The sequence below is a fragment of the Syngnathus floridae genome, chromosome 8 (genome assembly GCF_059516105.1).
Source record: "Syngnathus floridae isolate MCC-2025c chromosome 8, RoL_Sflo_1.0, whole genome shotgun sequence".
NCBI classification, from domain to species: Eukaryota; Metazoa; Chordata; class Actinopteri; order Syngnathiformes; family Syngnathidae; genus Syngnathus; species Syngnathus floridae.
In genome coordinates this window covers 10008545-10034266 of record NC_142420.1, presented here as the reverse complement: position 1 = coordinate 10034266, position 25722 = coordinate 10008545, and the positions used below count along the sequence as shown (strand labels likewise).

Below are 25722 nucleotides of genomic sequence, written 5' to 3'. Positions count from 1 at the left end.
AGGGGTTGACTTGCTATATATTTAAAAGGCAGTTTTTCAAGTTAAGAATATCTGTTGCTTGGCGATGTTTGGATTAGTCGCCCGGAATGGAAATCACCTTCACGCAGACCATCAAATGCCGCTCGGATCGGAATGGACCACACACAGGTATCAAAGAACACGTTCCAGATGGCCGGCCAACGACGCAACCTCCCTTCCCGGTCGGTAAACGCGGCAGACGGCCTGAGCGCCTACGGCATGGCACGTCATCTGCTGCGGACGTCTAATCCCCAAAAAAGTACGCTTTGCGGTCCATGTTAATGAAGTGCCCAACCGCACGTTATCTGCACGGTCTGCATGAAGGAAAAGCATCCCGACGGGTGTAGTACAGATGGAGCTATTAAAGGCGAGCCGCAGCTTTTCTGTGCCAAACATATTGGAAAATAAGCACAAACAATAGATCCCATTTAGAATATATAGCCAAAGTTTGCAGAAAACTAGCCACTAGAGATGAGGCCAAACCTTCGACAACAATAGCCCGAGAGACTCTGGTGTGGATATTAATTCAGTTTTGATTTACACACATTTCAGACTCCATATTAAAACTTGTACATTCGCAACATTGCATCATCACACATTTAAACGTGTTTCTCCACAGCATAGAGCGCTCCACCACCAGGAGGGCGTTCTATTTTTTCGGGCGTATTCCATCTCTCATCACGGGGTCACGTTTATGGTGCGGAGTGTTAAATTTTGCTTTTTAAATATGTGAGTTCACTTTTTGCCTATTTCCGCCAGGTTCGGGACTGACCGCATCGTTCCATTATACCAATTAAAAGAAGACCTGGTGTGCAAAACCAGAGTAACCCTACACGGCATTTTTTTTATGTTGACAATGATCATTCAGCAATTTTCCTCCCCAGAAGAGTCTGAACAGCTTACGTTTTTTTTTTGTTGACCACCTGATTGATTAATTAATTTATTTATTTATTTTAGATGCTGACAGCTTGAGATCGGAAAGTTTGGAAACAATGAATGCTACTCGGAGCGGATATACAATGTGAGTTGGAGTGAAGATACGGATCACGGTTTGACAAATGATTATGATGATTCTGATGTTTCCCCACAGACAATTCCACGTTTTCATTTCCTGGTAAATTGTTTGCGCTTACCCCCTCCCTGACTCCTGTCTTCGCTTTTGTGGTTTTATTAAAGCTAACATTTGTCAGCTGAAAGATTGTTGATATGTAAAATGGCGGCGTGCACGTACGCCTCTGCCGCTTTACTAGAACTGGTTGTTTGAGAAATGACATATGAGGATTGCCCCGCTTTGACACGACAGATAAGACACATGAGTAATGTGCAGAAGATTTTAGAGTTATTACTCTTTATTACATTTATGTATCTGTTATTTGTGCCCGGTATTTTTAAGGCTTATGTCACTGAAGAGAAACTGTTACACTTTTGGGTGTTTCAAAGATATATGGGAGTAATTCGCCATCATTTTGCACATGGAGGTTAAGTCAAAATGAACTGAATTCATTTTCAGGGGCAGATCAGCTTGATGAATAGATAGTGTCACAATATTTATACATTCCGAGTTTGATATCTTTATTTTACGCCCAAGTATTTCCATTAGAAAATGGGATATATAAAGAAGAACAAAATATGCTAATTTCATATACTGAATGTAATTTCTGGTCCCGAGATGAAGTGAGAGGATCATGCTGCGTGAGGAAATTGTCCCACTAAGTGACTCTTCTCCCTCACATTGCCGAGCGGCGTCTCTCCACACGAACAGCGGCGCAACCTATTTGTCAGGAGGCGCCCATCGCTCTCCACGTCGAGTCTCGGCCCAGCCAGGAGGCACGTCAGCAAAGGCTGCCGTTACCACTCAGAGTTGTGTTGAACTTGTCTCCTCAGGCTCTCCCTGCTCTCTGCTGCAGAACGCTGTGGTCGCCGTTCTGGAGACTGGCTGCTTTCATTACAGAAATCATTAGAGGAATTACACAAGCCTCCTGCCATAGATTTCGGTCCGATGATTGCCTTTGGATTTAGTTGACCATATGGCAATTCGCATGGCTTAAATAAAATGCCACAGCTTTTGTTACACTGCTGCGTAATATAGTCGAATTTGGTTGTGGCTCCTTCTGGTGTGCACCACTTGGCTAACATGCAGCAGTATAATAAAGTCATGCAGACAGACAAAGATGAATTCTCTCAACTAAATCAATAATCTCCAGTAATATTTGTCTTTTTAGATAAAGAATGTACGCCTGTAAGTGTTGGTTTGTTGTCTGTCTACATGTGTTGCTGCACCATTTGTGTTAAAATATCTGTTGCTGAAACAGGAATTATTCTTTTGAAAAAAATCTTCTCCATTAGTTTTGCTCACTATATGTATAATTTATTTTTTAAATCAAAACGACTATAGTTTCTTTTTTATTCTTTACCCTTTGCTCGATTAACTTATTTTATTACTATAATTTCCAATGGGAAAATTGACAAACAAATGGTAAGCGAGCAGGATTCAAAAGTGAAATACACAAAGTGCCACTTTGACAAGGAGTCGCCTTCTTTTGTGGACGACAGTCTACTCTAGACCACATCATAGCTCCGCCCCTTTTTTCTCCACGCATCCTGATTGGTCAAATCAAAGTGGTATCCCCATCCAATATCATTTCAGTTTCCACTTTATTAGCAATTATGAATATTTGTGGTATCACCATTCCAGCTAATTTACAAGGTTACCTCGTTTTGTGACAATTTCCCCTGCAACGGCTTTTTTTATTCAGCCATTATGAAAATAACGTGATCGCCCTCTGGAACCTCTGCAGCTGCCTCACGGGTTATTTTGGACAATTTGATACTCTCCATTGAGCTGAGTTATAAAAGTAGTAAAATTGCTTTTGTTTTCATGGCTATCTTTAGGAATACTGTTTTTTTAATGGTTGAATATGTTAAAAATATTGACACATATGACACATTGCACCGGAAGGGTTTTAGATGGAATCGTTTTTGATGGAGACTGTTGACATCAAGCAACATAAACATTTTGTTCTCACTGCTTCTGTTGTCTGGTTATAATCAAACAATCATTTCAGATCTCATATGTTGTACTTGCAGCAAAATCCCTCCCCCACTCATCTCTGTACAATCATTTTTCATGCTTACGTTGTCATGACCTGCTGGAGTGTGTATTCAGGGGATGTTTCTGATGCGCTGTCCCGAGCTGCAGAATAATGTAAGAGCACTGGTGTGTTGCCTCGGCGGCCGGGGGAGCGGATTGCCATAAAATATTAATGACTCGGAAGCCCGGCCACATGACAAGATGAATGTAATTGGCCCTCGCGGCTCTATCTGCGCATGTTAATGAGATGGGATGGTATTTAAATCAGCGGCGCCCCGGACGCAAAAGCCACAAACAAAGACACGGGGAGAGAGCAGGGCGACAGTGTACATATGAAAATATCATTTTGAATCTGCAATATTTATGCTGTTTGATTCAATGCATTTATTTGCGCAGAGAGAATGGAGGTTAAGGTGAGCGCCTGTATGGAAAGCCTTTTCAGCATTTATTCGATACCCTTCTGCTCTTTGGCTTCACGAGTAAGCACGCTAGTAACTTGCTAGTAATGTTTTTTTTTCACTACGCAATAGTCAGACAACCACATGTTATTATTGTAATCTGTGCGCTGCTACTTAAAGGGTAAATCAAGCTAAAAACCTTCACAATAATATGTGTGTAATATGGATTAAACAAAAATTCCATCTGGTTTTAATCACTCTCAGGGGGCGGCCATTTTGCCACTTGCTGTCGACTGAAAATGACATCACAATTGTTCAGGGCTGAGATAGCGACTAAATAACATTTAAGATGGCGAACGTCACATGACCAAATCCAGAAAACAGGTGAACCGTGATTGGTCGTTACCTTTTGTGATGTCATTTTCAGTCGACAGCAAGTGGCAAAATGGCCGCCCCAATGATGGATAAAACTGCCTGCTTAATTTATATCTATATCCTATCAGTATTAATCAGTCTCATGTTTAGACTAGTTAGGACACAGAACGTAAAGAAAAATTTTGACTTGACTATCCCAGTGAATGAAGCCAATATGTGTCTTCAGCAGTAACCTGCTGTAATTGAGTGTGAGGAAAGATTCTGGGAATGAATAAGGTGGTGGAGTAAAAGTCAGCAGATGGGAAACGGTGTAGCTTTACTTTCATTATTTGAACAACTTTTATCTCCCATGCGAGCGCACGGTGGTCATCCTCACTAGCACCTCGTAAAAGCAGCCTAGCAGTGATGTGACTCTGGCGAGACTTAAGGTGTGACGCATTCAAGCTCTGGTGTCCCGGACAAAACTGCTGGCACTCTGCGTGTGTGCGCAAGTGTTTTTTTGTTTTTTTTTAATCTGTGCGCACGTGCATGTGTGTGCTCTGGTGCAGACCCCGGCAGCCCATGGTTGGGGGAGGTGGCAGCAGGAGGACAGATGGTCTCCCTCATGGTGGCTGAAATAAAAGAGGGAATTAGACTACTCCAAGGTGTACACTCTGACGGCAATTACGGCAAATAGATTGGAAGTGGACCTCCAGGCACCCGGGGAGGCGGCTCCTGGGGGAAGAGCTCCACCTCACTGCATCTGGTTTGTGCGCCACCTCAATAAAAGCACACACACACTACCTCACTCCTGCAGCTAAGGCCGACCTTTCTTGACCATGAACATCTTATCACCTTTTGTACATTCCAAAAATATTATATTGTGGCTCACCTATTCGCCCTAATTGCATAAGTGACCACACCCTCTTATAACCAGGGATGTGGTTCAGATTCACAATCAAACCAAATTTTCAATACGTCAGCACACAACTCTGTGCGCATCAAAAAAAAAAAAAAAAAAAGTTTGACCTGGAATCATTTTTCTCTTTGTCAGTAGTTGGGTGAAGGATTTGCAAACAAACAATTTTAGACATCCCCGCAAACTGTTTTGGTTAGTTATTCATCCGCCTGCAGGAGTTTGAAAGCAGTCAATTATTTTTGTCTCGCTCGCTTCCGTCTATTGATTTCCCAACGATTTTCCTTGCCGCTCCAAGTTAGGATATGCGGCGATTGAATTAAATAAACCAACACGATCGATAGAAAATATGTAACACATCCGCGCTTTGCTTTAATCGCCTGTGGAGCTCTGCAGAGTGAAGAATTCCTTGCATGTGCAAATGCAAATAAATGGGAATACACATTTTATAGATCGCCTACAAGTATTTGGAACCTCGGAAAGAATTCTGTTATTTTCCGAAGCCATGCGAACAGTAGGGAACAGAAGAAGCCATTAATCCGAGCCCCGTGGCTGAATGAAGGAAAACGCATTAGAGAATAAGTGTCTCTCACCCCAAAACCTTGTGTTCCCATCAATGCATAAATGATAAAGACGCGGCGCAATGAACTAAAAGGCTCCTTGCCAATGGCTGTAAAAATAACATTTGGGTTGAGGAAAAACCTTACGTGATCCATTAACCCACCCAAAAAAAAAACACTTGTATTGTTAATTCCCATCCTGCCACATGTCCCTGAAATCGACACAGGACGAGCGGTAAAAACTTTAGTGAGTTCCCCCTAACACTTTATGCCTCCAGTTATGCAAATCAACCAAAAGCTAAATTTTAAGAGCGTAGTTTATTTTTTTATTTAAATCAACGACTGCTCCTCAGAATAACAAATTGCATCCTATTGTCACAAACATGTTTTTACTCTGTGTTGTTTGTTTCCTGAGCTACCTGCCTAAACTGTGTACTATTCCGTCTCAAGAGGATTTACACCGAATGTTTCTTGCTACAAAGTGAGAAATCCCTTTGTACTGTGTACAATGTAAATAAGGGCAACTTTTGGCCCATGAGTTATGGCCTATGCAACCTGCTCGGCACCCGTGTTGCATAAATTCATGAACACTAAATCAATGGCTCCTGAAAAAGCTAAAACAAAAAAGACAAAACAATTCACAAAGAATAATTAGATACTGCACATACTGTACATATAACTAATCTATATTACGTATGTAAAACAGTTTATGCACCTTTTTTTTTTTTCACTGTCTTAAATTATTACACAGACAGAAACACATGAGTAGAATAGGACCATATTTGTGGAAATATATTCATGGATAGCGCAGAGAAAAATAAAAGCCACACAGGGGATAATATTTGAATATCTATATATGTATCTTGAAATGAAATATATTGTCAAACGAAACATCAAAGAAAATAACACATTGTGGATTTAAAACTACCGCCGTACAGTAGCTTTACCTAAAGTCTCTTTAGCTCATTGCTAAAATATAATGGAACATGTCATTACCATGCTAATTCCATTTTGCTGATTAACAGATGGAATAACATGAAATCCCAAATTAAAAGTTTAGACAAAGACCATCTTGCAACATTGTTACCATTCATCTTGATGTGATAATCTGATGTGCTTTAATGGAGACTGATTGACTCAGTCGACGATCTTTCCTCCACTCAACACGGGGCAATCGTTTATGCACCTTTTTCGTCTCTCAACCTAAAACAGAAGACTGACTCCTGAACATAACTCTTTATGGTCGCAAAATGATTAATCTAACAACTCTAATGTATTTGCATCCAAACTAAGTAAACATAGCAGCAAATCCAGTCGCAACGATCGTCTATTGTTCTCATGCGTGTCCTAATCGCAAAAACATTTAGCCGAACGCGAGAAGAACCTTATCGGATGTTTGAAGTCTTTAAAGAACTATTTAATATCCTCCATGAATGGTTTTAATAGAGTGAGCCATATTTCAGGTGGCCTGCATCTCAGATTGTATCGCTGCTCAACATTTGTCACCTGTCAAATTATTTTCCCCCTCGCGCGTCGTGTTCATTTGTCAAAAGAACCTCGCTCAAACTCGCCTGCTGCTTCTCGTCCGACTAAATCAAATTTTGGCGGTGGAAGGAGGGGCTTCTTTTTTTTCAAGGGGGGGGTCATATTAACGATGATGCTAAAATAATAAAACTACAGATCAACTGAATTGAAATGCTGTGAATTGAATTATCGAAATGTGTAAAACTGTTAGCCAGATTTGAACGTAGCAACATTAAGCTAGCTGTACACAAGCTGTTATCACGTTGAGGTACCTTTATTCCAATATTTATAAAATTTCGATTTTTCTTGGTAATGCTTTCACACAAGATCATTAAGTGAGGTCAGGTAAACAAGACCTGGATTTGTCCACAGTTCAGACCAGACTTTTTTCATCATAAAAATATTTCCACAGTGCCTGATCAACTATTTTATCTCATTCGTCCAGCTACTTAAAGGCAGGTGTGAATTATAGCCGTGTATGCAATACACATTAATTCTTCCCTCCTGACAGTTTTATGGACGTCATTATCCGCTTTGTGGCTACGGCAGTGAATGGAGAACCTGTAGGGGGTTTTATATGTAGCCAGTAGCTCCTCCATTCACCACATTTTAATGTCCTCACACACTCATGCACAACAAGAAGGCAAGTTAGCATGATGCTGGTGTGTGTGTGTGTGGAGGGGGGTGTCCAGGGTATCCAAGCGGCGAGCTGTGCTGACACACACAGCGGCGGCGGTCTTGGCCGTGTGGATGTGAGGGAGTTTTATTTAGCTCAGGTGCAAAGGCTCATTATGGCGGCGTTAATGAGCAGCAGATGTAGCTGAGTGTGTCGAGTGGACGGGGGGAATCGGGGGTTTCGGCGGAGGAATGAGGTGTGGCCTGTCCGTGGCGAGCCTACACGGGGGTCCTGTCCAGGGATTCCCAAATCCCCCTCCTAAGTGCAAGCGTTGCACCCGCTCTACGTTTCTTACTATCGACTCAGCAACGGCTATTAGCCAGCCCCGAAATCTGCCTACTATTGTGATTTAGTGAGTGTCTCCCAACCTCGGCTATGTGCACAGCGTCTACCGGGATAGTAGCACGCTCAGGAAGGATTTAGACCCTTTGAATGAGCATCTTAAATTGGTCTATAAGATGGCAATCTGCATTTTTATGATTGGCTACAAATTGTATAAAGAAAACAACAAGCGCTAAATCAACTATAAATTGTGTTTAAAATGTAATTAGGGAGCTTTTTGTACAAATAAAAACATCCGGCCCAATCATTGGGCTTCCTGATGTGTTATGGTGTGATTAAATCAAGGTTGATGCAATTGACTGGCGACTAGTGTCGGTCGGGATCCTAATTAGGACAAGTGTTATGGCAGGGGTCATCAACGCAGAAGGTACGCCCCAAGGACCTCCCTAGCAGCCCATGGGCATGTTGTAAATAGAGCTTGCTAGTAATGGGCCATTGAGATTTCCTAGGAACGTCGTCTGGAGTTTGCATGTTCTCCTCGTGCTCGCGTTACGACACTAATACAATATATGATGGCAACAAGTACAAAAACATATTTGCGAAATACTTAAAATCAAATTGAGAAATATAAAAAATAATCAAAACAACCAGACGTATCAAGATGAAAAAACTGTCCTGACCTCAACAACAGGATGTTTTTAGATTTCCGCTTGCCAATGTGAATCTTAAATCAGAAAGCAATGCGGTTTGAGTAATAGCTCTCCATGTGGACCAGAATCATGTTTGGAGCTCCACTGGGAGAGTCTCGTCCTCCCCAGGACAACAATACCGGCAGCCAAGCCTACAGCTGGCTGGCCCTTTTTTATGTTTTTATGGTCTTGGCCTTCCCCTTGCTAGTGAGGCAAATGTTGGCCATCAAACAAAACAATTTATGAGCCAGTCTAAATTTGACCTTGGTCCTCCTTAACTGCCATTGTCCCCCTCCCCTAGAAAATGGAGGCACGCACACACACACACACACACACACACACACACACACACACACACACACACACACACACACACACACACACACACACACACACACAAAAAGAAGTTGCAAATTGTTGCATGTGATGAATGTGGCTGAGAGTCCAAAGAGAAGTGACGTCTGCTCTTGTCGTTGGCTCACCATGCAGCGCCGATGGTGACCCGGTGGAGCCGTGCGTGTTATTTACTGCCTCGCCTTCTGCTCTTTCACCTTCTTGTGTGGATGCTCTTCTCTTGCCACCCTCACTTGTTTATAGCATTATTCTCCTCAGCTCCTTTCTAATAGTGTGCTTTCACTTATTATGTTTATTTTTTTATCCATGCACTGATTAAAAAGCTAAGCATTGCTTAGTTTGGCGGCTGGAACTGATTAATCGCATTTCTATTCATTTTAATGGGAAACATTACCTCGGTTTACTGTAGTTATGGTGAAAAAAATCTCACGGGTCTCATCAGACTTTAGGTGTACCTAATCAAGTGTCTGTTGGCTGCGTGTTTAGTGAGCGAGAAGCGCGGACGAGCCACGTTCGTATTCCTCTCACGCATTTCCCAATGAGACGAGGGCTTCAGTAATGTGTATCCTTTAGTGAGAGAACCCCATGGAGATGCATTAAAGAGATAAATTGGTATCATCCCCAATGTGACAGACTCCTCATCTGTCTTCGCTCTCCTCCATTGATCACAATTTATTTTATTTGTGTTGTTTCATTATTAGGCGGAAGACAAGCATTGCATTAATAAAGCCCCGATTATAAAGTTAAACAGATACGGTTACGCGAGGAAGCGCGCGAGGCTCCAGCGTGACTGCTCTTGTATCTTCTTACTCGCTGGAGATGGTGTCACAAGTGCCACTGATCGGTCACTGTCCATCTAATTCACTTCGTAACGATTAAGAAACGCTCGTGAACTAGACACTCTTCTTTAAGTCAACCGCTCAATTTTGTTTCTCTCAATCTGTTTGACAAAGCACTGAGATGAACTCTGTTAGCACAACAAAGCTAACTTTAGCCTAATGTTAGCTAGCAGCCCGTTTGTACCAGGAATATAATCGTAGTTATTTTTTATTCTATCGCATAAATGGAAATCTTTTTTTTAGGTATTTGTTAGAGTTTGTTACTAACCTTTTACAGCATATCACTGCTTTTTAAAGACTTTAATTTGAAAGAACAACAATAATAATACTGCTGTACTATCAAATAACTCAGAATCACTGTGACAGACAATCATTTATATTGAATTGAAGTGCACATCAAGTATTTATTTATTGTCCCCTCTTGAGTGGCTTAAAAGTCAATGGAAGTCATTTATGGCAAATAGCACAGTTTATGATGTGTGAAACAATGCTAACATGCCCAGTGAGGATCTCGCATGTGACTGCGTGTGTGGCAAATGGTGAGAAATGCAAAGGGGCTCCTATGAAGCTTGTTTTGACTTTGGCACCTGGAAGTGTTGCACACTTGTTCTGTTCCCTGAGCATGGCGGCGTGTGTACGTGGGTTCACTGCAATTAAGATTGCGCCTTCATCTTCTCCCGGTGCACAATTAGTTCTCTGCTGCTGTTTGCTCTAATTGCTCTTTCTGCAGGGATTGGTGTGAAGCCAATGATTAGGATGGTGAGGGGTTTATCTCCTTTCCTTTACTCTGCCCCCTTAAAAAAAATCATTTGTAAACTCCCCAGTGTAATTACAGACTGCCATGATTAATTGTCTATTGAAATTAGCACGGATCTGGGTTTCATTTTCACCGCAACAAATATTAATTAATGTTAACGCTCCCCTTGCCTGGCCCCCCCACCCTCCCTTTTTTTGAATACTCATTCCAGCTTTGAGCAATGGAGATTGGCACTTGCTTATCACAAAATATTTTGATTTAAAAGATGTGTTTCAGGCCATAAATAATCATTGCAGGGAAACGGCAGGCATAGGATTTAAATGATGACTCATCTGTTAGTCACAAGCTGTCAAGAATATACAAAGAAGCAGCTCAGCTTTTGTTTGCAAGAATAGTCACATTTAATTCACTTTGTATTTATTTAATCTGTTTCGTGAAGAAAATGACAAGTTGAATAAGTGCCATATAATAATATTCAGCATATTGTCATACCGTAATGCAAAGAACGCAATGTCACCTTGAATAAAGCATGCAGCCCAGGAATACATTTGGGTAATAATATGGAAATGTACACTTTGTGGTCTGAATTAGAATATCTCCATACTCTATCAAATAGAAAACATTGGCTTGAAATGGAGCCTCTCATTGTATAACTGTAAAATACACTTCTACTTCTACGTCTCGTAACTGACATATTTAAAACGCCAATAAACATTTAATATAGGTTTTCTGCAAAAAAACGATGGGAAGGGTGGGGGGATTTAAACCAAAATAGTGGGAAAAGAAATACAGTGTCAGTCGCCATGTGTTGCTGCACCTTTTGTGTTCAGTCGTTTGCTTAGAGCGCCAAAACATAGATGCATTTTAGTATTAGGCTAGCGGATTGAAAGCCAAACCTATGTGACTGTTTTGAATACACAAAGTGTCATTCTATTTTTTTTAACGTTTAGTTCCACAGTCAACTTCAACAAACTCACTGATTGAATTTGCCAAACTGCTGCTTGTTATAGTGATTTGCGTAAAACCCGGTTTGCATGTCTACCAATTTGACATACTGTACAATGCACATTATCAGCAATTGTACCAAGGAAGCTGGTCGACCTTCATTGTGCCTTCCTCAGTCCGTGATCAGATAAAGCAATCACACCTGGCAGATCAACCTAATGCCTTCACCTCTCAGCATCTGAGGACGGCCGTGGAATAAAATCACAGCGGCCATGAAAGAAGTGTGACATAACTTGATCCGTGCAGTGATGGCGCACACCACCGCTTGCACCCGGCAATACATCAGTGCCAGGGAACGCCGGACGTGGAGACGCTCTGATTGAATTAGGCGCCGTGGCGGCTCAGGGGAGAGTTCATCTATAGCCAAGCAACGGGCTCCTTCCCTCTGCCTGAATCTGTCTTAACAATGTTTAAGGACTTTCAGGTCATTCAGTCAATGTCTGGCTAACTGAAGACATCAAAAAGACACACAGCGCACTCGTTGTTTAACCTTGGTGTAATTTCTATGTTTGCGTGCATTGTCAAAACAATTTTTTTAAATTAAAACCAAGGCAGCATATGAAATAAAATAGCTAATTTTCTGTTATATTAAAATCCAAAAGTTGTCATGTGAATGCAGTTTTAAGTTAACAATTCTGAATTAGATTTTTTTTTATATTTCACCGAGCCACAATGAATTGCACCGCTAAGATAAACTCTGTTGCCATGGTTACCTCCTCCTGCCTACCTGGCGAGGTCAGCGTCTGAGGCGTTCCTTCAGATTGGAGCACCAAATTGTCTCAGCCAACTGTGCAAATACTCAATTACGTTTGCTTAAAGAAAATGATTTGTTATAACAGCCCGTGTCCAACTTGTGTGACATCAGCGTTGCCCGGGCAACATTGGCTGATTGCACAGGCTGGAATTAGGTATTGATCAGAGGAGGGGGGGCCCGGCGCTGGTGAAGGAACTGGAAGCGGTCCGCCGTTAGGATTTACAGAGCCGAGGGCTTGGGGGTTGAGGGGGGGGGTGGAACAACCTGCACGCTTTGCCCCTGCTCAGAGAGCTGAAAGGCCCTCAGGAACCAATTTACACAGCGCTACAGTGCAATATCTGCTGCAGTCAATAATGGAAATCTGATGGCCTCTGTGCCATCAATGTGACCGCTCCTCTGCTTCTCGTTAGAGCACCTTGAAAGTTCTAGGGCAATCCTTACACGCCATGGATTTCCAATGCAGCAGGCATATTTTGACTTTGCTATTCTGGCTGTAATTACACCTCTAAATAAGGTTGCTGCTCCTCACTTAGTTCTTGTTCACTAGTCACATTTTGCAAGTGAAAATGCTCAGCCAATCAAAAGCTTTTAGTCTACCGCAAATTATTTTACTCTGTTACATTTTTTTACTGGCTCTCCTGCTGTTTTAGTGTTTGGCTGTTAACATAGCTCTTGTAGCTATCCCACCTGTGACGGAAATACAAACCATTTTGGGGTGTACTTAACCAAACTGTTGGAAAACATATCTTCAGGATAAGTCATTACAGCGACCTCACATCAACAGCTGTTGTTTAAAGTTGCAAAGCGGACGCCATTGATTCATTTGTCGAAGTGTGTGAAGCGTGTTGTCGATTGAGAAAATGGATTATTGTGTAAACTACAAGATGCCATTTGTTTAGTATTTAAGATAAGTATTTTTTGACCGATTAGACTTGGTCAAAATGATGTTGAAAAATACAGAATATAATGTTGCCACTCTTCCATCTCTACTTTTTGGTCCACTGGACAACAACAATTGGTCCTTACCAAACCGTTCCCACAGTTGGAAGCATGAAGTTGTCTACAATATCTCAGTGAGATGATTGATTACCATTCGGAGGAACTAAAGAGTCTTGCCCAATTCAAGACAGATTTATTTATTGCTTGAGAGGGTTTTTCTCAAAACATTTCCCCAACGCGAACAAATGGTCCCGACGCCCAACGAAGCACTCCCTCTCTTGGCAGTGCTTTGCAGTGCAATCTCCAGTGAGAAGCAACACGTCCTGACATCTGAGGACATTTAAGCCCAAAGTCTCATCGTAGCCAAATTTCCTCCATTTTCATATGGAAACCGAGGTGCCGCCTCAACATTAAACAGACCCGAGAGATGTGCGCCACTTGTCTCATTTGTTGGCTCCTGTTATGGAATAACATTTGCCAAAATAAGCTACATACATACGCTATTAAAGTAAGACAAAACAGAATTTAATAGAATCCAGCAATCCACAGGAGTAAAATTCCAAGACTTGGATGTCATGGAAAGTCTGCTTGTCTGGATTCCCCCAATGCTCTTTTGTAGAATATGAAAAGAGAATTGAAGGAGTTGCTCAGATTTAAAGCTGATGTCATCACGCCTACGTACCACTTGCTGCCGGCTGCAGAGTTATGACTCATCATCTGTAATGTGTTGAGCTTCAACCCTTTGATTAGATCAGTTGGACTTCAATAAACCACTGCTGGATTGTGCTGGGTGGAGCAGCAGCAGGGGCCAACCAGAACGTGACGCATCCACAACGATTGAGGTTGGGCGCTGATGCTAATGCAAATGATGTAACATGGAACGGCTTTGAAATTAATTTTAATATTTTTTTCCTCCATTGAAATCAAATTTGTTTGTTATTGATTGTTCCCCCCTTCACTTTGTGTGGGAAAAAAAAATATTTATTTATATACACACAAATACAATACAGCAATACAGTTCCGTACATCTCCCATGCTGCTCATCAATTTTCCTTAACATGTTTATAGTGTGAAGCGCAATCAGATTGTCAAACGGCACGGCAAAAATTTACACTCTCATCAACAAATGTGAAGACAAGGTGGTGTCCAACTCGCGTACATCATTCAACAAACACATTGATGTTCAATATGGCTATTAAAATGCTCACTATAAATATAACTACTTTCAAAAAATAGCAATCAAGCTCATATATATCATAAGACAATACATTTGCTGCTATAAACCTGACAACGTGTGTGAAAAATGATATGCGCTGATTCGTGTGCCTATGTGTGCCATTCAGTGGCTAATCATAGCGTCGAAGCGATTGCACAATGCAAACCGCCTTGTGTCTGTGCGAGTGTGATTGCGTGTCTACATCCCGCCTGTGAGCCTATCCATTAATTTCCGTCACTTTTTTCGCCCCCTTTCGAGTGCGATTACATGCCGGCGCTAGCCCCGCAACTTGAACGTGTTGTACATCTCGTGCGGCGAGCTCAATGTCATCTCTTTGTTGTCTCCAAATGCAATCAATGAAGGTCCTGCCGGCCCATCCACTCAAAGTCAGAGGCAAGCTATCGAGGGCCACGCCGAGCTCTTCTGTCAAATCTCACAATCGAGCCCATATTTCTTCGCGGTCGTGTTGCGCTCGTCTTCACTCTCGCTTTGTGGCTGCCCGCGCACCTAATATACAAAAGATCTATTGAAATATGCATGAGGCCCCGGCGATGGCGGCCACTAAAAATACACTCGAAAAGGGGATACATTGACAGCTCTGTTATTGAGCTCTCCTTGAGCTCGCCTTCCGTCGGAGCAGCCGTCGCTCCGGAGACTCATGCATTATCAAACGCACGCGACACCTTGGCGTGTCTGACACACTCTGCCCTCGCACTCCATTTCCCCCCTTTGCCTTGCGGCCACACCGAAAGGCTCACAAGTCTCTTGACTTACTAAAAAAGGACATTTTAGAAACAATCTGCCATTGTTTGAATTTTTTTTCAATTTTCAATTCAATTCTCCAAAAGACTCCTATTCATAAAATAGATGTGTGGAAAAAAATCGATATATAGATGTTACTTATATTGCGATAGAAACAAACCATATTAAGCTAGCAGCTAACGTTAGCGGTCTTCACATATTGACTCTATTGTGTCAAACAAATTCTGTTCATGTTCCTAATTAATTTTCCCATTGGAAATAATAAAAGTACTGTACAGCCTCCAGTCCACAAAAATATCTGCTGTGATTTAAAACCGCAGGGAGAAAATTTGTCGTCGTCAGTGGCAACCTCACACCTCCGTAATTGGGACGATTTTGGAAAGGTGCTACGGTATCCACCCCTCCAACTTTAATAAGTTGCAGAGTCCGGGGTTCCAGGTTTTTGTTCCCAAGGTGCTGGTTGGAGTTAGCCAAGATTTATCACTTAAACATTCTCGCGCACTCATGCTAAAGCAGACAAATGTCTGGCTGCTCTGCGATGCCTTCCGCAGCCATCAGAATCGGGGCAACAACTCCACCTTTAATAGTTATCTATGGAGTCTCTCGCATGCAATGAACACCCACATTTATTTCGCAGCTTTCTCCCAATGAGGCAAAGTGGATCAATTAGTGCAGACTACAAGTTCAGCATCTTTACACATAGTATCAATTGTTAAGTTAAGAACCAGCAGGTCCCCAGATTATCTCACTTGTGTACCTCCCATCCCTCCTTTCCAGAGCCGGCCCCATTACAAATGATCCTCTGATACACACAACCTTGGCACACACCCTCTCGCTAATGGCCCGCAGATTGATTTTTAATTAGTGGCACTTTTGGACCGTCGCCAACTCAAATGGACTTTTATGAAAAACAAATCAGCTTTTAGTTCTTAAAAGCTGTAAAGAGAGTTTATGTTTTTTTTTTTTACAAGCAGTAAAAACAACTCCGACTACAACACATGATTGAATCATAACGCTGCGGTGGATCCTACGAAAAGTTTTCCACAAGTGCTGCGTTGAGAGGCCCTCTGTGGACTTGCAGCCGCCGACTCCAAAAGTGGGTCGGGTCAGATCTTCTGAAGATTGGAGGCCAATGAGACGTCAGCTCGCATTAAAGGAGCTGCCCAGATGAGACGCTCATCCGTGCCCCGAGTTCATCTGGCATGAGTTCATTCTACCCAAAGTGTGCCCAACTTTCTTGAACTGGGTCACGACTGACTTCTCTGCCTCTTGATTACTGAATTTCTGCCATCATAGCTATCGCACGTGACAACATTACGTTATTCATTTGTACTTTTTCTGAAAGGTGCCCAGCTCCCACCCACCAAAAAACACGACCCAACAATCCACTCAACAGTAATTTATCACTGCGATCCATCATTATCATCTTTTATTACGGCCAACGCGAGAGATATAATTCACAAATAGGCTGGCAGTGTGGAGATGACAGTGAGGGAGAGGAATGTCCTTTAACTGCGTCCTCTACCTGCCGCCATCACCAGTCTCTGCGGTGGAAGAATTTAAGAGGGACAAACCTTGGAATGGGGTTGGGAGCTGGGGAGCAAGGGGCCTGGCTTGATAGCCCCAGTGCATTGTGGGCCGGCAGAACTCCCAATACGACACCAGCGTAGCATGAGAGAGAGAGAGAGCCATGTCACATGACCACCTTTGTATTCAGCGCCTATAAGTCACCGTCTATGCGTGGGGATTGATCTCGGGCCGGACACTCCCCGGTGTTTGATCCCGCAGATTAATGCAACAGGGATTCCCAGTGCAGGCCTTTGTCTCTCCACGCCCCCCGAATTTGTATCCGAGCAAAGGTTGAGTCCCACGTTTATTTGGGTAATGAATTGCTGTAATTAATGCAACTATTGATTCCCCCTCAAAGGCCAGGCCGATTTCTAATTTAAAGGGAGTGGGAGTGTTAGTGAGAGGATGAGGAGAGGGAAAGGCGAGACCGGGTATAGGCAAAACAATTGCACTAGCAGAATGAGAAAGTAATTGTTCAATGAATCACATTTGAATACATTCAATTAAATCTTTGGGGGCGGAGGAGGGTGTGTGCGGTGTTATTTCATCTCACTGCATGTTGTAATAAAAATGTAAATCCACGGAGGACATCCGCGAGCCGATGAGGGCGTAGCATCTCCGAGCTCGGGTGTCACGCTAATAACCGCAATGCAATTTCCTCCCACAAACAGGCGAGAGTGCATTAGCATATAATCTGCCGGAATTATGACCATACTAATCTCCATCACGTCGACCTCTCGGGGGGAATTCTGCATCCTTTAGTTTCCATCGCGGGCAGGTTTTTACCATTTCCAAACGCATGGATGTAATTGCTCTGTAATACAAAAAAAAAAAAAGGTATCTGTTGCGAGTAAGGATTGCGTCTGTGTATGATAAATGTGGGCTGTACAAGTCTTGCAGGGCGTCTTTAAATGCGCCGTACGTCCTTCGCCTTGCTGTGAGTGTGTGGCCTGTGTAAACACCTGGTCACACCTGACCACAGAACAATGAACAAAACAAGCGCGCCATCTATTATTCCTCGTTGGCTTTCACATGGCGGATGCCCCCCCTTGTGAGTAATTACAACAAAACGAGACTTTGACCTTTGCCGTGTATATTGAGGTTGGGGAAAAACTTGGGAGTTAACTGGAATATCATCAATATGGACGAATTGATTGCATGTGTAATTGCGGTTAAAAATAGGGATGAATATCACTTTGATGAGCAGGACAAAACACTATCAACCATAGTACTGTCTTTTTGGCACTGTCCATCCAGAACGGCCATTTTTGAAGGAGCTGTGAAAGTATGTTGGTTCCGTCCGACAGAGCCGATCACATGATTTCGGGTTGTGTTGCTCTCATCATAGATAAATAGATTTATAGTAGACTAAGCAGGCTAAAATACGTCACAGTGGCAGCCATGTTGGCTAAGACAATGTTCCTTTTAAGCTATTGGACAGCATGGACGTTAGCTTAGCATTAGCATCACCGTAAGCAAGCAACTCAAAGAGTGTTATATCTATTTAGTCATATCTATAAGTGTTTTCTACTGAGGTGCTAGTCTTGTACATGTTTCTCAAATATGTTATTTTTGGTAGCGTACACATTTATTTATGTATCGCTCATATTTATAGCTTCTAATCACAGGAGCGGTTAATTGTAGGATTGTTTTTCCTTTCTTTGTGTCTCAGAGACGAGTATCATCATGTTAAACAAAGTTAGCTTGTAAAGCTTTATGACATGGATATGATTACCTAAGAAAACATATCGTTTGCACAATCAGTCAAAGTACAGAAATCCGCTAAGACTCAATCAATCAATGCTAGCTATGTGTAGTATTAGAATGTGTTCCGGGAGCAACATCCTAACAGAGCTGCTTACACATCTCATCAATAACCGAGCGACACTCCAGTCTATTGCCGCTCGCTTTTTTACCGTTCTAAGAACAATTATGATGGCTAAAGATTTATTATTATTATCATGGCCCAGACTTTGTAAGAATGTGCAAACTAGGCGCAAGACTAATTAAGCAGACCAAATAGCAATGACGCCATGCCCCGACTGCCAGAGCCGAGTAAGAGCTTGAAAAATGGCTCCTCCGCAATTCAATTAATCAGTTGTATTTTGCTTAATTTTGTTTGACGTTGGCAGAGGAAAATGTCCTCTGGGAGTGTGTGTCCTTTGACCGTTAATGCTTTGGTAATTCTTTCATCGGTAAGGCCCATGATTGAAACAATCAGTGTGTGCGTGCGCTCATTGATTACAGTTTTGTCCCTTTTTAGTCGGTGGATACATGCGCCGACATATATCATGAATCTGCTTTTCATCTATCTATGTAAGACAGCGTGTTTTTTTTTAAATTAATGTATTTATTTTATCCAGTGAGTGAGTATACATGGTGATTGTAAAGCCCACACAGCGGAACCCGATTAACCTTTTCGTCCCCGTGACCACCGAGGCTCCCCTCCTTCCCAAAGCATTGTTCAGGACCGAGATGTTGATCTTTGGTGATGAATTAAGAATAGCGCAGTAATTACCAAACACTTCGGACACGCCGGCGACATTTTTCAGCTGTGCCACACAGGTTTTTGTTTTCCTCGCTGGCTTTCACCTGGAATCCTGAGGCTCCTTGCTCTTCCTTAACTTTGTTTTCTCTGACACAGATTAGATCTGCCACCCCATTACAGATTCATTTTCCTAATTTTTCATGTCTGTGCTGTGCCCCATCTGCACAGGGCTGATAATTGTGGGGACCAGCCCTGGTGATTAACATCAGCAGAATTAATTACGCCCGCCATTAAGGCTCCAGGTTGCACACAATGATCAAGAGAAATTAACTTTCTCCCAGCCTCCTAAATCATCTCACCTTCAAGTGGAGTGATGGCGAAGAGACATGCCGGGAGTCGCGGACCCCACTTCTTTAAGCAAAACATAAAGTGACCACCCCGCACCCCGAGCGCACGACTCGCGGCTGATGGCTATCAATTACGCCGCCTTATGTGGTGGGATGACTGAGAGGTGTCCAGGGCCTTGTGACTAATGGACCTGGGCCGAAGCCACTCGGCAGCAGGGACACGACTGTTTTTCTAGCCAGGGAGCACCGGCCAGATGCCGAGTGGCTCGCTTCACCTGCCTGAAATGCAGACACACGTAGTTAGACTCTTGCTCACCACATTTGACTGAGCACACCGTTGCGGAGTTGTCACTTAACTGTACTCAGACAAATGAGCCAGAATCTGAAGAATGAAAGTTTGGTTTTAAAAAGCAGTTTCTATCCGTTCATATTAAAAAAACATACAAACTGTGTGTTGTTTTTTTTTAACAAAGATAAACAGTGGTAGTGTATAGTAAAATCTAAATATAAAAAGGAAAAAAAATAAAGTACTAAACAGCTTTTATTAAGTGTAGTTATTTTTACTTGCACACTGTTGTGCAGATTCATGTTGCGCCTTTAAATGGTGTGGTCTCTCGCCCTCCTCTCTCTCTCTCTCTCTCTCTCTCTCTCTCTCTCTCTCTCTCTCTCTCTCTCTCTCTCTCTCTCTCTCTCTCTCTCTCTCTCTCTCTCTCTCTCTCTTGTAAGCCATACTGAGGACAAATTTGTCAAATATAAACAAAATTCAAAATAAAACATTCTCAACCATTGTATATAGTGGAGCCGTTCGATTGTGTGTACTTATACAAAGTAGCAATTTAGTTGACCAAATGAATTGGTTTATGAACTTCCTGTAGCGTTTGTACCGTTTAGAAGGTGAATGTGGCCGATGCTGATGGAGCAAGATGCTCCCGATGCAGTAAGAGGCGGCCATAATGTCTGGAGCAGATAAGCAAATTCCATTTGCATCACATTGACTTGTCAAGGTTAAGTAGTGAGTTAAGTAGTGTGCAAGGGGGAAAGGAAGCCAAAATTCTCCATCCTTCTTTTTGTGACTACTTAGAAGCAAGCACAAGAGGATCAAGAAAAGTCTCAAGTTTGTGGCTCGGGCCGCAAAAAAAACAAAAACAAACACTGAGCGTTTTGGCAGGCCGGCGAGCATGCGGGGCAGACAGGAGACGCCTGTTTGCGTGGGGAGCTTTTGGCTCTCTGCTCTCGTTTAGACTGATTTGATTTAGCTCTGCAGGATCTAATTAAGCTGAGACCTAAAACCTCTTTGGAGTTTCACCAGCCATATTGTGCATGTCAGCCTTTGAAAAATGGCCCTGAGCAATCAAGCTGGTGTACTGAAACTCTATGTGTATTTTTAAGTAACGTACACACGTGGTACAGATGATAAAATAGTGAACCGGTATGTGGGCGTAATTCTCATTTAAGAGTCCCACAGGAATTTTCCAATATAAATTTTGTATCTATTGATTGATTTGTTAAAATAATGGTCACTCAAGTGCTTAATTAGAACAACCCGTAACCGGTTTTATCGAAAAAGTTTTTAATGATGAAATATCATTGTAATCTGTCAATTCCCAAATGTATCGTATCACAAAAGATATATTTCAATTTTTTATTGGCTTTTATTGTTCCTCACTAATTCTGGCCCAATTACATTGCTGGGAAATCATGTGATGTGACAATAATAAATTACAGCAGCAAATCTGTTGCTCTGCATTTGATCTTTATTGAAGTATAATAATGAATCACATGTGATGTTTGTTGTTTGGGAAAGTTACAACATTGCTGTGGGAAGTTAAGAATGTGGTGTTCCTTATTTTTGGCCAAAGTGTTAAGCTCTTTACTATTTTAAACCCTCCCGATGGCAACGGATGGTATGTGTATGTCACTGAAAAATAAATGGGCAGAATGGGAACATAGTTCTCATGTGACCTAACCCTAAAAAAAAACGTTTTCTCCCATGATGACTGTCACATGACTTCCTCTTTTAGTCTAGTGCGAGAATGCCTTGTGAAATCCTCTGCAGTCAGCATGTTTTGTTTTCCTAAAAAGCGCAGAAGGTGCAATATCATCACTTCTTATCGTCACTCCAACACGGACGATTTCGTAAAAGACAGACCGAAAGACAAACAACATTATCACGCAGCATTCACAGAGACAGTTGTTGTCAGTGTTTACAAGCGTTTTTTACACCGCAGCTTCCGCTTATAACAATTTTACACACCCCATCAGGCCACTGAACATGCATATTAAAGCATAATAAAGTGCATAATGAATACAACTCGTCATAATGTATGACAAGTGGGAGCATAGAAATTTTGAAGGCATCACGCCTCTTTGTGTGATATTCGGCCGTTGGGCAAGGAGAGCTGCGATCGCTTATGCACTTTGAGTCATTTATCTCAAAAGACATTAGTTTCCATGGAGGGAGAGATTCGCTGATGAAATTCACCAGCAATTTTGTTTACTCTTTTTATCGTCAATTATCTCCTTGTGCGCCCCACACTGCCCCCAAGAGGCCAAGGCACACGGGTGTTTATTTTTATTTATCCTTTTCGTTTTTTATATACAGTATTATTATTTTACGTGTGACTTATTTATTCTTTAGTTGTACATTTGAGTTTTGATAGTTGAATACATTTCAAAATTAATGATTTTAATATCAATAAGAAAAAAATCATGATTATTGTTTTCCCCCCAAGTCAATGCATTTCTTTCCATTAATTTCACCATGTGTTTCTGCGTTCACCCCAGGAACCTTGTAATGGTCGGAGTGAGACAATCCAGAGAGTGTCATGGCGTGACATTTACTGCCCTTTCTGTGGAGAAACAGGTAAGCAGAGCACAGCATCTACAAAGTAGTCCCCTTTGACACCAGCACTCTACAAATCAAGTGTGAGAGGACAGGCCAGAAAGAGAGCGAGCGAAAGGGGCAGTGACACAAAATGTCCTTTACACTTTTTAGCTCGAGACATCTGGGATATGTCTACTTGCTTTTGCCGCAATTCAGATTGACATACAGTATACTCCTTTAGAGTCAATATGTGTGCAGCGGGCGCACCTTCTGCACGCGTTGCCTTCCGCAACACAGTGGGAGGTATCGGCCTCGATTGAAATTAGCCGTCTCAGTTTCGCTTATTAGATAATGCTTCCTGTATTAGAGTGATAGCAGGCAGATTTACAGCTGTGTGTAACCATAGGGCTGTGCTCATTAAATTCAGGATGCCATCACTCCACGCCACCACCGCATGCTGTATGTCACGCGTATCCTCTACCACCCACCCTCTCACATCCACAACATCCTTTAAATCTGTCATTGCCAGCCCAAACGGGGGGTTCCGCATTCAGCAACACACACACACATACATACACCCTCCAGCAGTCATGCATGTGGTGGGCACATATGGAGGGTGACGCACAGGTGTGGGAGTGGAACATTGCGTACACACAAGCATCACCCGTCGCTATTGTGCGTGTGTGTGTGTGTACGGATGTGGGGGCCCGTCCACATGGGGAGAGGCGCAGGCGTGACGCTCATTACAGAAGCAAGTGTGTACACGGGCCTGATAAGCAGAACAGGACAAGATAAGGAAGGCACGCTGCATAGCTGCAACAAAGTTCATTCAGATATTGAGATGCCTCTTCTAGATGAAAGTGCAGCAAGTCACAAGTTTAAAAGTGCACTGGACATTTTTTTTTTTAAGATCGCCACCTCCACCTTTTTTGGCTCTCTGTTGATGTTATGCTTAGTTAGGTTTGGCTCCAGTTTGACTATCAATATAAATTAAATTGCATTTTCTTATTGCCACGTCAAAATTCTGTCACAGTCACAAAATGAACATTTCTGCAGCTAATTATAATACAATATATATTTTTTTACCTTGCATATTTTCTCCAATACAATATTCCCAATGTATGTCATATTGTCTGCATGGATATCACATACAACAAAACACAATGTACACAATATAAATTAAAGGGAAATTGATGGTAATAATATTTCTACTACAGTATCAGTGTGAAAAGCCTATTGAGATTTTGTCGAGGTCCACTTGTAAAATGACCCCTGCCGGCACCGACTATTATACAACATTAGTCACTGACTCGGGGGACCATGCACATTCCTCTTTAAATGGAGTATGAACTAATTTGAAATATTATAGATGCAGCAATTTTGTGTGTGTCTGTGTCTGTGTGTGTGTGTGTGTGTGTGTGTGTGTGTGTGTGTGTGTGTGTGTGTGTGTGTGTGTGTGTGTGTGTGTGTGTGTGTGTGTGTGTGTGTGTGTGTGTGTGTGTGTGTGTGTGTGTGTGTGTGTGTGTGTGTGTGTGTGTGTGTGTGTGTGTGTGTGTCTATATATATGTTTTTTTTAGTCAGATTTCAAATGCCTCCTCACAGGGCCTGAGTGGTGTCCCTCGATGATGTCATAATTTTCCCTGTCCTGTGATTGGTTGGTCAGAGCAAATCATGTTTGACTACACCATATGCATGGTGGGTATTTTATGTAAATATTTTAGATTTTTGTCATGTTGCCATACAAATATTGATTCTTAATGGCTCCCAATGATGTACGTCGTACATCAGCGGCATGATCATTGTGGCTGATAGCAAAGATAAATGCGTGTTATTGTTTGCGCGATGACAGTGTGCTTCAATCAGGTCCTCTCCGCTCTAATCCCAGGTAGAGGTCCATAAGTGCTGAGTCAGTTAGTGCCTTTTCGATCCATCACGCTGGCTTTGTAGTGGGCAGGTGTATTCCCAGACCCCCCCAGAGACGAATGAAACACCTGCCCGGCGCTGCTCGGGACTTCATCATCCCGCCATCCCTTTGTCTCCTTCGGCCGGGGGATCTCAACGTCGGGGCGGCGGAAAAGTGTGAAAGCAGCACTTTTGTGCTCATTTGTTGTCTGTACACAAAAATTAGTGTCAGGATGGGGTCCTTCCCAAATGTCTCCCACATCTGTCCCACTCCCCTGTTTTTTTTCTCGCCCAGTAGGGAAGGCCATAGCTGAGTGTGTGATGCTCACATGACTTGGGATGTGCACTGATAACCACATAGTGGATATTAGTACTGGACATGTGAGAGCGGTGAGTCTCTACATGTGTTTTCCTCCAGGCAGTCAATTAGCAGCTCTGTGTCGGAGCTGTAAATAAAGGTTTTTATTACCGCGCACTATCTGCGCCTCATCAATAGTCTGATGCATTAGACTCTTTCCAAGCACCGGCTCCCCCTCTTGCCATTTTGCAGTAAAACAAAAGCAGACCGGGCAAGGTCATTGGCTGGATTAAGTTTGGAATTCACAGTGAATTTACAAATACACCAAGTTCCTTCAGTGGACTGGTCATTTAGAAATATCATTGTCAAAACGGGCAATTTTCTGTCTATACGCTTGAGAAAAAGGTACATTCCTGACCTCTGGCTCATTCAAAACAGATTTATCCGGGCATGCCTGACAGTGTCAATATACCGTGTCAAGCACTCCGTCATGTACTAGCTTTAAAAAGAATCAATCAATCAATATTAACATACAAAGTAGGTGCATCAATGTCTGCGGATTTATGAGTGCTAATACGAGTATATCGGAGACTCTTAAAGGAAACTGCAAAACAAACGACTCGTCGTATTGAAGAGCTTCAATGATCATCCATCCAGAAAGTCATAAATATGTTACAAAATGTGTTGTTGAACTCAATGGCACAGCCTTACATTACATTTAGGTTAAAATGTTTTTACTGTTTTTTTTTTCCACACACACACTTGCCATGGTTTTAAAAACAACGTGTAAGTCAAAAGTGCCATCGACACCTGAGGCATCTCATTTATTTGATGCATCCACTGTTGAATGCAAATATATGCAATTTCACAGAAGCGAAAAAGCCAAGGCTCCACCAATCTCCTGTAAATTGAATGCTGATTCTATTTATATTTGCTGTGATTTATACCCGCTTTCCTCTATGCGAGTGAACAGGAAACAGATGCAAGGAATTGTTCTTTCCCTGAATTCCTTGGGGAGCGATTGTAGTCAACACCGACGTGTGAGACCGCCTTTGTACTTGCATGTGAAAAGGTGTAGACAGTATCTAAATGGACTGCTTGGTTTCCCTCTTCTGGATGTCCATTTCCTCACATGTTTCCATGTGCGTATGTCCGTCTGG

At 42.3% G+C, this 25722-nt stretch overlaps 1 protein-coding gene across 3 annotated transcripts in view; it reads left to right on the top strand.

Moving 5' to 3' along the window:
- hnrnpa3 (heterogeneous nuclear ribonucleoprotein A3) overlaps positions 1-25722 on the top strand; it is a 65801-nt gene that overhangs the window by 26250 nt on the left and 13829 nt on the right. For 2 of the 3 annotated variants that reach the window (XM_088382165.1, XM_088382164.1), the window contains exon 2: positions 22323-22401. In XM_088382165.1, coding sequence (XP_088238291.1) covers positions 22323-22401 — 79 coding nt within the window. Of the gene's footprint in view, positions 1-22322; positions 22402-24035; positions 24058-25722 lie in introns of those variants that run through there. The other variant, XM_088382166.1, reaches the window with a different exon arrangement.